This window comes from Carcharhinus amblyrhynchos, chromosome 3 (assembly GCF_965287045.1).
Source record: "Carcharhinus amblyrhynchos chromosome 3, sCarAmb.v2.hapA, whole genome shotgun sequence".
Taxonomy (NCBI): Eukaryota; Metazoa; Chordata; class Chondrichthyes; order Carcharhiniformes; family Carcharhinidae; genus Carcharhinus; species Carcharhinus amblyrhynchos.
This window is the reverse complement of record NC_137326.1, coordinates 84,322,898-84,339,895: the sequence shown is the minus strand read 5'-3', so window position 1 is coordinate 84,339,895 and position 16,998 is coordinate 84,322,898. Positions and strand designations below refer to the sequence as shown.

Below are 16,998 nucleotides of genomic sequence, written 5' to 3'. Positions count from 1 at the left end.
ATCTTATTCATGCGTGCAAAAGTAGCAGTTTAACTGCAATGTTAAACAAAACTGCAATCTGAGCACGCGTCATGAATATATTTAGTCCAAATTAAAATAGGTAAATAAATGTGAGGATCTAGATTTTCATTAATCTGGTAACATTTCATTACAAAACATATTTAATTGATGAGTGTTTTAACGTGCTAAATCTTGGGAGGAAAGTCACTTAGCTGTAGAAGATCTAATACATATAGTATTATGCTTTAATTAATATTGCTTATTTACCCATGCTTGATATTGAAGTATTGAAAAGCATAAGCACACAAGATTGAATTAACATTTCAAACCACCAAACAAAAGTTCCAAAATACTCTCCATGGATAACTTGTTATTTCATTCATCATTCTATCAGACTTGCATGGACATTGGATTACTTTTCATTAATGAATACAGACACTTCAGAATTGTCTGCTGCACATTTTATTCCACAGAACATTCAGAGAACATAACAGCAACTGACCATCTTTCGACACCACAGTACAAAAGAACATTGCACAGTTGACACTTATAGAGATTGCTCACATTTAATCTTCTGGTTACTTATGACATTATTAACATTCATTTGATGGGGGAATTTGTTATCTCCAGGTAATCCTGTCTGCCATTACGGTTGACCCAGTAAAGCTTGTAAGCAGTCAGTGCAAAGACACTGAAGATGATTACTGATCCACCAATTAGGTCATACATGGTTGGAAACATACGGAGGACTAGCAACTGAAGGATCATGGCAACTACGATCTCTAAGTGTTGCACTGTGCTAACTAATGCTGGGTGGAATCGATTTAATGCATAATATACACCTAAGAAAGCCACAGTAGAACAGATGCAGATCCCTAATAAATATCCCCAGGTTTCTCCATCCAATGGTATAATAGGCTCTTGTAGGATAAACATTGTGGATGCACCCCAGACTGTACCTGTCCATCCAAAGGTGAAAAGAGCAGTCCACATGCTAACTTTCTCTTTGATAGCTCTGTAAATGATCATGGCAAGAGCTGTAGTTAGCCCAGCCATTACTGTCATGGTATAGCCAAAAGCTTCCTTCCAAAGGCCCACCAAGGAATTATCTTCATCAACAATATTTGGGATCATTACCAGGCAAAGACCAAAGACACTGCACACCACCGTGACAACATCAGTATAGTCCAAACGTTCATCTACTAGTAGAAAAGCTAGAATGGCACTGAAGACTGTGGTGGTGGCTCTCCACATAATGGTTCCATTGCTCGGGGGCACAATTGCGAAGGAGGTGTAGGCGCAGGTGATGGAGATAACATTACACACCCCATACAGAAACAGACCCATTCTGTATCCTTTGGGTCCAAGAGGATGCTCATTACCATAGCAGACAATCAAAACAGCAAAGATTTGCAGGACAGAACGAATGAAGAGGAGTTCCAGGGATGGCACTTTGGACCGATCAGCAGCAAGTCGCGTTATTAATGCAACACAACCATGGGCCAAGGCAGCCCCAAAAAGAGCCACCCAGGTTATTCTTGGCTCAGAGACTACACTTTGTCCAGTATTTTCTGTCTGTTGCCCCATTCCTTTATCTTTCTGTTCTTCTGATAAACTCTGACGAACATCAATTGTCCCAAAATATGTTCTTCCTTTACTTTTAGTGTCACCCAGGAGTTTTTTCTTTGGGTTGTCTTCAACATAATTTTCATTGTCTAGGTACGTCTCTTCATTACCCTCTTCTTCAGGCTGTGGGTAATGTGCCGTGTATTTCACAGTCACTGTGTTTGGGTGGATTTTCACTCTTTTCTTTGAGGGATTTGTTGTCTTCATAGGTGAAGATGCCATTTCTGTGCAGCAGAATCTCTTCCCTGCAGCAAATTTCACAGAAAAGTTAAACCATCATATTGTTTGTCATTACTGTATGTGTGGAACAGCATTTGTAGCTTATATTTATGGGCAACTATGTGCCACATCAATTGCTGCACATACGAGGAAGTCCAACTGGTTACTTCAAAGCCTTAATTTAGGTGCTAACCCTTCCATGTATATATTAAAACAACATTTCCTTCAACCACAAGCGTACAGAATGTTTAACAATAATACTTCGGAGTACCCAATGATAGTAAATTTAGTTAATCCTTGGGTAGCTAGTTCTACATCAATTTATTACTCTCTTAGAATAGAAAAGAGGCAAAGGTATGAGATGATAAACTGGTGAGTTGATGTAGAATATATACAAACCACAATAAATAACTGAATGTTAAAACTGACACAATTTCAACGCTTTATTTTTATAACAGAACTATTCAAGAATTTAATGTCAGTCAGATATTAATGTTAGCAATTTGTAGAAAATTCAGCTACCCTGCAAACAGAGCACATTTCAATTATCCTCCTTCTGGATGCTGCATGTAGCTACTCCTACCAGGAGATCTGCTGTCATGGTATGCCATGCTCACACATCCACTATAGCTCATCTACAACCATGCTGTGACATTCATCATCTAACTACGTCTAAGTTGTCTAGATCCATCTGCTGCCTGCCATTTTGCCCTCCAGATGAACTCTCTATCTCCTATCAGTGCTAGAATAATTTGTTATTACATTTTAATAGAAAGGAGGCAAAGGTCTAGTGGTATTATCGCTAGACCATTAATGTAGAAACTCAGCTAATGTTCTGAGGACACAGATTTGATTCCCACCAAGGCAGATGGTGGCATTTCAATTCAATTAAAAATATCTGGAATTAAGAATCTACTGATGACCATGGAACTATTGCTGATTGCCGGAAACACCCATTTGGTTCACAAATGTCCTTTAGGGAAGGAAATCTGTGTCTTTTTGCGATCTGGCCTACATGTGACTCCAGAGCCACAGCAAAATGGTTGACTCTCAACTGTCCTCCAAGGACAACTATGGATGGGCAATAAATGTTAACCAGTCCATGTTCCATAAATTAAAATTTTCTCTTCTATATTGCCTACTTCATATTACAGGCAAACATTGTGATCACTCTGAATTGCAGTAACTGGGGAATTTTATTTTATTACTGCAATGGTTTTCAAAATGGCAGCATCGAGAGAAAATACAAATAATGCCAACTTTAGTTCATTTATTATTGAACCAGGGATCCAGAAATGTTTGATAAGTATTCCCTCTGCTGGACCAGACTTCTGGAGAAGACGGCTGACTGGTGTGGCTTGGTATCTTTACATGGGAGCTACATCTGAACCACTAAAAGGGTTGTATAAACCTTAGTAACATTATTTGCTTTTTTTGTTTGAACTTAGTGTTTCTGAAAACAGTGAACCAGTTGGTGATGCTGGTAGGAAGCGGATGATAGAATCATCAAACATGAACTTTGTTACGAACAAACATGTTTTCTTCAGAGATTTTTTGGTCATTGGCGGAGCAAGGGCACTCTCCCCTGACCTTGAAGAAAGGTTTCCCGAAAGATCTAACAATCTCCGTGGCAGGAACTTCCCATTTCCCCGATAGCAGTTTACATCTGGTGCCAAGTGTCATGGATATCTTGGCATACAGCAGTTCGCAGGATTTCTCGTTATTCTACGAATGGATGGACACTGTCGGCTTCAGTGGTTGCAAATACTGATAACTTATCTCTCATCACCATTGCAAGATCCGTGCCAGAGCCTAGAGTTTGTGTGACTAAAAAATTATGATAGACATTTCAAATGAAATAGAAAATTCAAGACAATATATTGCAAAAATTATCCACTTCAATTCCAATCTGCCTGGTGTACTGGCTGAGGAAAGGATTTGGTTGGACCTGCAGCTTTTGATATGCAGAGGATCACAGGGATTGTGCTAATATTTTTATGGGGTGGCCAGGAGTATATCAGTATGGGCAGGGATCCTTAATCAGAATAATATGAAAACTTCTGGTTTCATTGAATACTGCAAATAAGTAATTATGTTTTGAGAATTTTTTAACCCTAAGCTTCCCTTCTTTTGCTTATTCATGTTTTTTTCTCTTGATTTTTATCTTGACCCTTTGATCCACAAATAATGCTGCCCCTTCAGTCCTCTTGTCCACTCCGATATACTTTTCATTTGCTTTTGGAATAGTAAGTTTGGCAGTGCAATACTAAGTTTGAAAGAGTTCATTTTTTATCTTTTTTTATATTAATGATGATTAGCTATTCATCAAGATTTCTTAAAATATAAGTGACAGCTAGAACTCGTGGTCATTCGTTTGACCAGTTGAAAAAAATGTTTAAGGGATCATTTTCTTTGTTTACACTCCTGCATTTGAATGAGGAACAAAAATGTCTGGACACAACTTCCATTATCCCCAGTCCTGCAAAAGAAACCATACACGTTGAAAGCCCGGGGTGGTTATACACCATGCCAGCCCCTTGCTCTAATTCCAAAACAGAAATCCATGACTCAGAGATTGCACAAAAACTTTAAAACATGAATTGTTTCTGATGGAACTTTAGGTAGCTAATCCAAATGGTAGTAATAAACTAATCCAAGCAATAAATGAATAGCTGGTTTCAGTGTTCACTACAGATTTTATGCTGCGTCTCAATTTTCATAAGGGAGGCCTTCACGCCAAAAAAATTAAAGCCAAATGTTTCCTAAAACATGGGGTAAGTACTTGTTAAAATTACATTTAATTACAAACAGGAAAAGTGCACTTTTTATTTTTAGTGCTGTCAAAGCAAATGTTTATTCATCTATGCATTGTAACTGTTAATCAGGGAAAAGAAATTGGCTAGAGATCCCTAAAATGTGACTTGACTGTTTCACTATATCAGACTTGCAGGTTACGGTATTAAAGTTAGATTGAAATTTAATTATCTCCATCATTTTCCTTAACTGTGCTATCAGAAACAATGATGCCTAATGAAAACAAGGACTAATTCCATTCAGTTCCATATATATGACAGGAACTTTTTACAAAAGCACTGCAATGTTGACTTGCAGAGTTCTATTCCATGTTCCCCTCCAAGTCACTCACTATCCTGCAACCTGCATTGTCCCTGGATCAAAGTCCTGGAACACCTTCCCTGACAGCACGGTGAGTGTACATACACCACATGGACTGCAGCGGTTCCGGAAGACAGCTCACTACCACCTTCTGAAGGACAATTAGGGATGGGTAATAAGTGCTACTTGAGCCAGCGATGCCCACATCCCATGAATGAATAAAGCAAAAGGGTGATTTACTTCAAATTCATTTGATATTAACCATGATGAGTTGTGTGTTATAATTTATTTTATTAAATCAAATGAGAAATGTATTCATAAATGCTGAAGTAATGACCACTGACTGGATTTGTATTGAGGCAACAATAGAGGTGGGGAGAAATGCTGGCAAGGATGATGGAACTGAATTTAATCCACTTTGATTGGAGGATCTGTTGCTACCTTAACATGCATTCCACAATTAGCACTTGGAAATCCTTTTAGCATCTCTGTTAGGATTGCCAAACTTTACTTGAATGGTGCCTTAATCAGGAAATAGTGACACAGATAAATAATAAGCATAGACTCTGTTTAAAATATAAAAAAACACTCCAAACAGGAATGAAAATTCACTGTCTGTTCTTGCTCAGATGGCCTCATTACAAACAGGAGCTCCTTGTTGCGGGGACAAATGTAACCCACGCAATGTGCAACAGAATAATCCCTGTGGAGTAATTTACACCAGAGTTTGAGTGGTGGTGGCTCTCTTGGGATACGTCTATTATGACATTTCATGGCTCAATTACTCGACGCATCATTACATTCTGGTCCCCCAGGTCAACTGAACGCTGAAGCATCTATTGGCTCATTTAATGGTAAATTCTTTTTCAGGTTAAAATCTGTACGAATTATTTTCTTGATCCAGCTTCCAGAGTACAGGTTAAAAAATAAGGAAAGTCAACTGCCCGTCTGATCAAGTGAACTTGATACATTTTATAGGAATAAATGAGTACTGCGCACTGATGATGCATGTTCGATTCAACATTGTTGATGGAGATTGAGGTCAAGGTGGAAATGTTACTTTGCAAATAAATGGCCCAGCTAGTTATCAGAAATGTTTGATTCCTCGTTGCTGACGCTAGGGCAATTGCTAGCAAACTGATGTGCACTTCTAATGTTTCCAATTAAAGCAACACGTAAAGAAAATGCTGGAAAGACTCAACAGGTCAGGCAGCATCTGCGAAGAAAGGTTAATAGGTAATGTTGATCTAATGACCTGCTTTCTTTCCTCTCTCTCTCCACAGATGTTGTAAGGAGTCTCACAATACCAGGTTAAGGTCCAACAGGTTTATTTAGTAACAAACGGTTGTAAACGGCGAGGAGTGAATGACCAGTGAATGTTAACAGGAGTGTTCAAGGGCGCCTTCCAGCACATTTAGTGGCTTTTGCTACCAAATAAACCTATTGGACTATAACCTGGTGTTGTGAGACTTCTTATAGTGTTTACCCCAGTCCAACGCCGGCATCTCCATATCATGTCCACAGATGTTGCCAGACCTTTGATGTGTCTTCCCGGCATTTGCTATTTTCATTCCAAGTTTCTAGTATCCCCAGTATTCCACTTGTGTTTTATTGCCTTCTGGTCAACACGGTGAAATTTTGGGGCAGGCACACATGAGATTTACACCAAACTGTATCTGGTCAGTCTCTCTCGTGTTCACACAATGGTATCAGAAGCCCCAAAACAAGTGTGTGTGTGCTGTAGGTCTGGGCTGTACCACGAAGCGGCAGCAGAACAGTTAACTGACCAGCACATCAATGAATGCGGGCACGGAAGATGATACAAAGCGGGAAACGGATTGGACTTCATGCTGGGATTAAAAGCAATTAGTCGGAAAATGATCGAAAATAAGATCACTTCGGCAAGGTATTCAGACTCCAAACGCGAGGCACCACTGATGACTTTAATCTTGGGTTGCACAGCATTATATTTGTTCGCCTTTTCCAGCAATCATTGGAAATTTCCACCTTGATTGCTTGCATGTTACTGGGATCCTTTAAAAAAATTCCACACGCGAGGGGTTGGCAGTGCCATGAAATTCTACGAATAAAGCGACTGCAACATGTACACCATCAGAAAGCCACTTTATAAGCGGTTGAAGAAACATGTGCAAAACTGCCGATAATTAATGCCAATGATTTTTTTCTGTGAACGGAATGATATGTGAGACATGAAATTCAATCTTTAGAGCTGGAATAACATTACTTCTAAATACCTAGCTGGCGAGGGAAGCAGTTAGATTGGGGTTTTCCTGTCTTCAGTATGGGTCACACTCACAAGTCATCTTCTTCTGTGCTCCCAACACACACGAGGGTGTAAATGAAGATATTTGTGGCGTTTCCGCGAGCAAGCTGCAGTTAAATGTGCTGGAAGGCGCCCTTGAACGCTCCTGTTAACATTCACTTGTCATTCACTCCTCGCCGTTTACAACCACCCGCCTGGGAGCAGCTGAGCAAACACGTTTGGGGTGAAAACACGAACAGTTCACTGGTCCATCAGCCCCGCATTGATGCGATGCTCCAGCCGTTAGCTTTACCTTCCGAGGTCCTCAGCTACCAAAGAGCATCACTAATTAAACCGGACATGTAGTGAAATAGTAACAGTGAATGACAGTCTGGCTGGAGAGAGTAAGACTGAAGGGTTAAAATCGGCAAGCTTAAGGACACAGCGAGTGCAAATTCGGATAGATACAAACGCGGCGAGGTGCCTCCCAGCCTAACCCCCCATGCATGGCAGATGAAGCTAACCCCAGCTCACTGGACTCTCCATCCATCACAGTGGACAGTAACAAGACTTTACCTTCCCTTCTGTTGGACTGAGCACTTTGCAATGGTGCTGGAAGCAGTCGGGTTAAACGGTCCAAGGAGCGCGGCGGCGTCTTCCAGGAGACGGCTGCCAGGCTCCTGCCATCCCTCCCTGGTGCTGGCACCGAACAGATATAGAGATGTTCCCGGGACCGGGGCTGTGCTGGGCGGGGGGGGGGGGGGGGGGTGTGTTAGGGAGGGGGATGAAAGGGAGATGAAACGCGTCGATTTGCTTTGCAGGTTACCTGAGCAGATGGCACCAGGGGGAGATGCTGCACGGCAGAGATGGCCGTGTTTCCAAGCTCTAACCTCTCCTCTCTTTCACCTAGACTGAGCTGGAGCCAAACAACTGCAAGAGAAAATGAAGAGGGGGGCAAAGCGAGAGTGCATGCGCACAGGAGGCTGGAGTCATTTCATTCAATAGCCTGGAGATGGTAGCTTCAGCAAAACAACTTGTCCTCACAGTCAATCCCGCATGTTAATCGAGATTCCCAATGTTCCCTGGGTCATACTCATGTCTAACTAATAGTATGGTATACATGCCCCACCAGCACAAACCCAGCAAACCTGCAGAAGTTCAGGTGCCTACACTGACCACTGCCAATCAATGATTCCCATACCTATATATTCAAATAAAAAACCAATAGAAATATTCTGGTAAAGAGTGTCACACATGTCTAATCAACGGCGCATCCGGCATTAATATTGTCTTTAAGAAGATTTATTTTTGATGGATGTTTCTTCAAACGGAAAATAGCAATTTCAGGACAATTGCTAGCGCAGAGCTGCTTTAGCAATGCAGCGTCAGATATGACTGGATCACGTCAAGCAGATTCGCCCTTCCCTCTGTCAAAGCCAACTGTTATTCCAGTGTTATCCTGGACAGCAAAGATAAACTAGCCTGTTCCCCATTAATAACCATCTCTTTAAACCCCTCCCTCCTGCCTCCATCTCCTGCAGCAAGGGCAAGGAGCTTAGGGACTTAAATATCTTTGAGATTGAGACCATTGGTCCAGCTGTTTCTGTTGATTTCTCATTCCATCCCATAAATAACAAACTAACCCTCTCCCCAGGCTCCCCCTACTTTCACACTGAAGCCACAACTTTCTCTATTTTGCCTTCTTTCTCCTTTCACACCTTCTCTGAATTCATCTGGTCTATGAGCCACATTAGCAAATTTATTGGAGTTCTATGAGGATGTGTCTAGGGCGGTGGATAGAGGAGAGCCGGTGGATGTGGTGTTTCTTGATTTTCAGAAGGCGTTTGACAAGGTACCTCACAGGAGGTTATTGCAGAAGGTAAGGGGGAATGGAGTTGGGGGTAGGGTGTTAGCGTGGATAGAGGATTGGTTGTCAAATAGGAGGCAGAGAGTGGGGGTCAATGGGTACTATTCGGATTGGCGGTTGGTGACTAGTGGAGTGCCCCAGGGGTCGGTGCTGGGGCCTCAGCTATTTACCATTTATATAGATGATCTGGAGGAGGGAACCGAGTGTATCGTGTCGAAATTTGCTGATGACACCAAGATTGGTGGAACGGCAAATTGCGCGGAGGGTGTGGAGAGTCTGCAGAAGGATCTAGATAGGTTGGGCGAATGGGCCAGGAACTGGCAAATGGAATTTAATGTTGGCAAGTGCGAGGTGGTCCACTTTGGTAGGAATAATGGTAGGAAAGACTATTACTTACATGGCGAAAAACTGCAGCAGGCGACAGTGCAGAGGGACCTCGGGGTCCTTGTGCATGAGTCGCAAAAACCCAGCCTGCAGGTGCAGCAGGTGGTCAGGAAGGCGAATGGGATGCTGGCCTTCATAGCGATGGGGATTGAATATAAAAGTAGGGAGGTCTTGCTGCGGCTGTATAGGGCATTGGTGAGGCCACAGCTGGAGTACTGTGTGCAGTTTTGGTCACCGTACTTATGCAAGGATATTTTGGCCTTGGAGGGAGTGCAGAGGAGGTTTACTAGGCTGATACCGGAGTTGAGGGGGTTGAGCGATGAGGAGAGGCTGAATAAACTAGGCTTGTACTCGTTAGAGTTTAGAAGAATGAGGGGAGATCTCATTGAGACATATAAGATGATGAATGGGATGGATAGGATAAAGGTGGAGAAACTCTTCCTGCTCAGAAAGGACAGTAGGACTAGGGGCCACAGCCTCAAGATAAAGGGGGGGCAGTTTAGAACGGAGTTGAGGAGGAACTTCTTCACTCAAAGGGTGGTGAATCTCTGGAATTCTCTGCCCGTTGAGGTGGTGGAGGCTGCCTCACTAAATATTTTTAAGACGCGGGTTGATGGGTTTTTGATAAGCGAGGGGATTAAGGGTTATGGGGAGAGGGCGGGAATGTGGAACTGAGACACGACAGATCAGCCATGATCTTATTGAATGGCGGGGCAGGCTCGAAGGGCTAGATGGCCTACTCCTGCTCCTATTTCTTATGTTCTTATGTTCTTAGCTGCTCCTTCCTTCCAATTTCTTCCAAAATTCAATTATCTAATTTCCTACCTGGTCCACATGCTTATTGGCTTTATAAGTGGTTCACTATTGAACACTGTGAAAGGCTGCAATGAGGTCTGGTAGAATGAAGAGTGATAATGCCTCATGATCACAGTCACAGAGAATGGGCTATGTGAAATTGGTTAGAACTATTCTGGTCAAGTAGCATAGAAAATGGAACAGACCAATTCAAACTCAGACTTGTGTGTGTGATGAGCATAGATTTGAAAGGCAGCAACATACACAAAGCCACTGGCAGGAAAGGAAGGTTGGTGACTCAAGGCATTGTGTTTGGCACTCCTCATAAACTCTTGCAAATGTTGGAATCAATTATTAAAGAGGTTATAGCTGGGCAGTAAGAATATTTCAGTGCAATCAGGCAGAGCCAATATAATTTTGTGAAAGGGAAATCATGTTTGACTAATTCATTGGAGTTCTTTGAGGAAGTAAATAGCAATGTGAATAAAGGTGAACCTGTGAATAGGGTGTACTTAGATTTCCAGAAGGTGTTTGATAAGGTGCCTCATCAAAGGTTACTACACAACATAAGAATTCATAGTGTAGGGGATAGCTGGCATAGATGGAGGGCCTTTGACAAGGTCCCTCATGGCAGACTGGTGCAGAAAATAAAGTCGCATGGGATCAGAGGCGAGCTGGCAAGTTGGATACAAAACTGGCTCGGTCAAAGAAGACAGAGGGTTGCAATGAAAGCGTGTGTTTCTGAATGGAGGGCTGTGACAAGTGCCATTCCTCAGGATCAGTGCTGGGACGTTTGCTGTTTGTAATATATGTAACTGGTTTGATTAGTAAATTTGCAGACGACACAAAGGTTGATGGATTTGCAAATAGCGATGAGGACCTTCAGAGGATACAGCAGGATATAGATCAGTTGGAGACTTGGTTGGAGAGATGGCAGATGGAGTTTCATCTGGACAAGTGCGAGGTAATGCATTTTGGAAGGTCAAATATAGATAGGAAATATACAGAAAATGGCAGAACCTTTAAGAGTATTGACAGGCAAAAGGATCTGGGTGTACTGGTATACAGGTCCCTGAAAGTGGCAATGCAGGGGGAGAAGGTAGTCAAGAACGCATATGGCATACCTGCCTTTATCGGCCAGGGCATTAAGTTTAAAAATTGGCAAGTCATGTTGCAGTTTTATGGAACCTTAGTTAGGTCGCACTTGGAATATAGTGCTCAATTCTGGTCGCCACCTTACCAGAAGGATGTGGAGGTTTTGAAGAGGGTACAAAAAAGATTTACCAGGATGTTGCCTAGTATGGAGGGCATTAGCTATGAGGAGAGATTGGAGAAACTTGGTTTGTTCTCGTTGGAACGATGAGGGGTGACCTGATAGAAGTCTACAGAGTTATGAGAGGCATGGACAGAGTGGATAGTCAAAAGCTTTTTCCCAGGGTGGAAGCATCAATTACTAGGGGGCATAGGTTTAAGGTGCGAGGGGCAAGATTTAAAGGAGATGTACGAGGCAGATTTTTACACAGAGAGTAGTGGGCACCTGGAACTCATTGCTGGGGGAGGTCATGGAAGTGGATGCAGTAGTGACTTTTAAGGAGCATCTTGACAAATACATGAATAGGATGGGAATAGAGGGATGTGGTCCCCGGAAGAGTAGGGGGTTTTAGTTAAGTTGGGCAGCATGGTCAGTGCAGGCTTGGAGGGCCAAAGGGCCTGTTCCTGTACTGTAATTTTCTTTGTTCTTTGTTCTTAGAAGCTAACAAAAAGACATAAATGGATCATTTTCAGTTTGGCAAGATGTAATGAGTAGTGTGTCACAGGGATTAGTATTAGGACCTTAGCTATTTAGAATTTTATCTTTGACTTTCATGTAAGGACCAAATGTGTAGTTGCTAAATTTGTTGACAACACCAAGGTAGGTCAGAAAGTAAGTTGTGAAAAGGATGTAAAGGGTCTGCAAAGGAATATAGATAGATTAAAGTAAGTGGGCAAAAATTTGGTTAATCAAGTATAATGCAGGAAATTCCATTTTGGCAGTAGAAACAGAAAAAAACAGTAAATTAGCTAAATGGAGCGAGATTGCAGAACTTTGAGATGCAGAGGGATCTGGGTGTCCTGGTACATGAATCACAAAACATTAGAATGCAGGTACAGCCAGCAGGCAAATGGAATGTTGTTGTTTATTTCAAGGGGAAAGGAATATAAAAGTAAGGATGTCTTGCTACAGTTGTAGTGTAATGGTGAGACCACATCTGCTGTACTGTGTATAGATTTTGTCTCATTTCAAAAAGGATATAATCACATTAGAAACTGATTCATGGGATGACAGAGTTATTTTTTGAGAATAGGTTGGACAGGTTGTTATGTCACTGTCAGCAATCTATTGGAGTTTAGAAGATCGAGAGGAGATCTTAGTGAAACATATAAAATCCTGAAGGGGCTAGATAATGTGAATGCTGAATGTATGTTTTCCCAGAATGGATGTTAGACCAGAACCAGGGGTCATAATTTAAACTAAGGGATCTCCCATTTAAGATATAGATGAAGAAATTATTTTCTTCTAGAGGGTCATGAGTCTCTGGAACTCTTCCCCAAAAAGTGGTGGAGGCAATGTCATTGAAAGTTTTTAAGACAGAGGTAGATAGACTCTTGACTAACAAGAGAATCTGGGGGTATTGAGAGTAGGCAGGATAGTGGTGTTGAGGCAACCATCAGAACAGCAAAGATCTTATTGAATGGCAGAGCAGGTTTGATGAGCCAAATGACCTACCCCTGCTCCTAATTGTACATTGGTATGTTAAAAAAGGGAAAAGATAAAAAGAGAAATTAAAACATGCCAAGACACAATTTCACAGCTTCTGGAGACAGCAAAGCAATGCCATAATTACCTTAAAAAAATGCACACTTTTGATCCCAACTTTGCAATCACACAACTAGGAACCTCTGTTTAAAAATAAGGGGTCACTCATTTAAGAGAGCGATGAGGAGAAATTTCTTCTCTCAGACGGTCATCAGTCTCTGGAACTCTCTTCCTCAAAAGGCAGTGGAAGTAAAGTCTATGAATATTTTCCTGGTGGAGCTAAATAGATTCTTGATTATGGGCACATGGTGGCACAGTGGTTAACACTGCTGAGTTAATAGTTGATGGTTTAAGCTCAGGAATTTGGCTAGTGAGAATGCTGGGAATACAAGAGAACATGGGACTATTGAAATCAGACAGCACTTGGATGGAATCAATGCCTCAGAACCCTCAGACATGTCAGGACCAGAGACTTAAGAGAAGTTCATGGAGTTTGGAAACTTAGGTATCTGAATTGGAAAGTACTTAGAGTCTAAGATATGAGATCACACGATGGGTTGGTGTATTGGCATAGGGGAAATGGGAGCACTGTAGGTTGACATAAAGAACGATCACAGCTACAGGGAGTAGAGAGAGTAGTGCACTGGACAAAATGTAGAAAAGACAAGGGTAGAACCAAGAACACAAATTGAATAATTTGGAGGGCTTGGGTTGTTGGGATGGCAGCGGGGAACTAAATTGTGTTGTGGTTGCTAAGAAATACTGAGGTTTCTCAAGTACAGAGACCTGAAATGGTACATGTGAAGACTACAAAAAAAAATGACAACTTAAAGCCCAGTTGAATGACCCAGGCTCCACAGTGGCACAGTGGTTAGCACTGCTGCCTCACAGCGCCAGGGACCCAGGTTCAATTCCACCCTGGGGTCACTGTCTTTGTGGAGTTTGCAATATTCTCCCTGTGTCTGTGTGTGCTTCCCCCCGAGTGCTCCAGTTTCCCCCCACACTCCAAAGATATGTGGGTTAGGTTGTTTGCCAATAATAAATTGCCCCTTAGTATCAGGGGAACTAGCAGGGTAAATATGTGGGGTGAGAGGGATAGGGCCTGAATGGGATTGTTGTCAGTGCAGCTCGATGGGCCAAATGGCCTCCTTCTGCACTGTAGGGATTCTATGATGATTCAAAATGTAGCAGCAGGCAAGACAAAATTCTTGAGAGGGGAAGACCTGTGTGGACGAAGTACTGAGAAAATTGGATGGTTTGATTTATTGATTAAATTATGTTTTTCTCACTTTAGATTATTGATTTTTATGTTTATTATTTTGGAGGTATATCATGACATGCAGACCAACATGCTACTCAGAGGAAATTTAAATTATACTTTACTTCTGATGCTGTTAATGGTCTGTCAGTAACTGACAATAAACTTTCTTGTTTATAATGGATTCAAGTTCATAGACAGTGTTCCTCAAATAGAAAGGTGGATTACTGGTGTGGGAATGGAAATTATTACATTTGTGAGGTTCTTCTAAATGTTTAATTAAAGTACATTGTGGGGGCAGTGAACTTAGAATGATTGATGACACTAAGTGCAAAAAGTGGAAAATTTTTTTTGCTGTTTCACTCAAGTCAATTATTTTGATCAGTCAAAATCACTCCAAAATAAATTATTACATGGTAAATAATACTTCCAATAATGTTATCTTTTTACTTGCTATGATCAAAGGGGACTTAGGCAGAAACATAAACGCTGTATTCAAATCCACCATGCATCACTTTACCTACAGAAAGAATAACACTTTGAGTATGATTATGACAGGGGAATTAAGGGTTATGGGGAGAAAGCGGGAAAGTGGAACTGATCCACTTCAGATCAGCCATGATCTTATTGAATGGCGGGGCAGGCTCGAAGGGCTAGATGGCCTACTCCTGCTCCTATTTCTTATGTTCTCATGTTCTTATGATTTTATGCCAGAATATTACATTTTAATTTCAGGTATTAAAGCTGTGGAGTAGACGGGTACAAATATTATCTTGATAGGAAACCATGATTATGTTCCACTTACCTTTCAGCAAAATTAAACATTCCATTGACCCCTTGTTTAATACAAATTCCAAAACTACCATTCTGATTTAGAGTTCAGCTTTGTAAAGGTTTGATACAAAGGCTTAATATTAAACTCAAGACATCAGTTTACACTTCATAAATTTGGATGTGGTGAAGATTTGGGCATATATAGACATGGCAATTTACCATAGAAGCAGGAGATACACATTTGAACTGTTTTCCATTACCATACTATTTATTAATGAATGACTCAATTTTCTAACCTATGCATTGATCTCCATGTCACAGAGTAATTACGGCAATAAGCGAACAGCAGAAAACTCAGTCCCTGCTGGAATAGACAGCTTATCTTAGTACCTGGTGGCACATTTATATGGTTGCTCAACATGATCTGAGTAAGCTTCCTTCAGATTATAGTCTGGAGTCAACATCATTAACAGGCTACATGCTTCTCCAGACTTCTTAATTCAAATTACAGATGCAAGGAACTGGCCTGCTAGAATCTCAGCAACATACTGATTATACCTGTTGATTGGAAGTACATGTTGTTACAAGAAGATCAAAGATTTCTTCCAATGCCAGATCTGTTTCTTTGCTCATTATATCAAGTAACTGAGTTTTTATGCTTTTATAATATTGTGGGTAAGCATTTATTTTTTCTGTACTGCAACTCTGTAATCAAGTAAAGATCCTGTACATATTGAAGCCAATTGGAAGGCTTTTTGACTTTCTTTTATCTGCAGTATTTTTTGCTGATACATTTTCTTTACAGCTGATGAATTATTTCAGTGTTACTGGTGATCAGTGATGGGGCTTAATGACAAGGCAATGTAACGCCATACAGTGCACATATTGAAATTGCTGAACTCCTTTCACACATCTGTCCAAAGTTACATTTCATTGCAGCACACAACCTCTTTTTTGCTAGATGTCTTTTGAGCATGTATTTGAAGGGAACTCATTTTCAGGTCTAGCTGAAAGTTAGTATGTAGGACTAAATTGGACAGCTCTTTCAGAGAGCTAACACAGGCCACAGTGACCCATTTCTGTTCTGCAAAACTATAATTCTATCTGTCATTTAAATGGGACATTTTTTTCTTTTCTGTAAATAGTTTTTTTAAAATCATATTCGCAGCAGGAGGTCTTTGCCCATCTGGAGCACTTATTGAGTATATGACTGTACTCCCCACCCTATTTTTCACTATGTGGTTTAAACAGATTGGTCAGATCTGACCAGTCTTTTCTCCTATAATCAATCTCCTGTAGATGAACATAAAACACTATTTAAAAGTACTTTGGCATTTTTACAGTCGTTTTGTAACATCTATAGATTCCTCCTTCTCAATAAATCAAAAGCTTTGCACTAAATTCTATTCACCTAGCCCTAGGTAATTGTTGCTTTCATAATATTAACAGTGTACCTGATTCACCGTTCTATGATGAACCATCTCCAAAAGGCCTCACATAAATACCTTCAGCTACTAAGCTATGATGATGAAGTACCTTTCATAGTAAGCAACTGACATCAGGTATCTGAGTTGCTTGAAATTCCAAGACAACCATCTTCAAGCTCCCTTAGTTGACAAAGGATAGGTTACATCAAAGCAGACTAGTGGAATGGAAACTGTCTTTCTACGTTTCATCATTAAATGGGGCTGATTATGAGTCTTGCCACATATTTAAATTGCACTGGTTGACATGACGATAAATCAAACCTGATAGCACTTTTTCTTTTTGGATATATTTCTTTGAAGGTATTTAGTTAACACTTACATTCAGCATATGAATAATGCTGCAGAGACATTTATCTGAGAAAGTGCAAAGCATATACATTCAAATGACAGTAAAGATGATCAAGTATATTGTAC

General features: G+C 41.0%; 1 protein-coding gene across 3 annotated transcripts in view; it reads right to left on the bottom strand.

Moving 5' to 3' along the window:
- Positions 1-465: 465 nt before the first annotated feature.
- LOC145341431 (solute carrier family 35 member G2-like) overlaps positions 466-16,998 on the bottom strand; it is a 45,180-nt gene continuing 28,647 nt past the window's right edge. Inside the window, exons 1-2 of one of the 3 annotated variants that reach the window (XM_080186376.1) lie at positions 8,049-8,143; positions 466-1,871 (exon numbers count right to left, since the gene is read on the bottom strand). In XM_080186376.1, coding sequence (XP_080042502.1) covers positions 601-1,848 — 1,248 coding nt within the window. In that variant the 5' untranslated portion in view covers positions 1,849-1,871; positions 8,049-8,143 and the 3' untranslated portion in view covers positions 466-600. Of the gene's footprint in view, positions 1,872-7,798; positions 7,843-8,048; positions 8,144-16,998 lie in introns of those variants that run through there. The other 2 variants (XM_080186377.1, XM_080186375.1) reach the window with 2 other exon arrangements.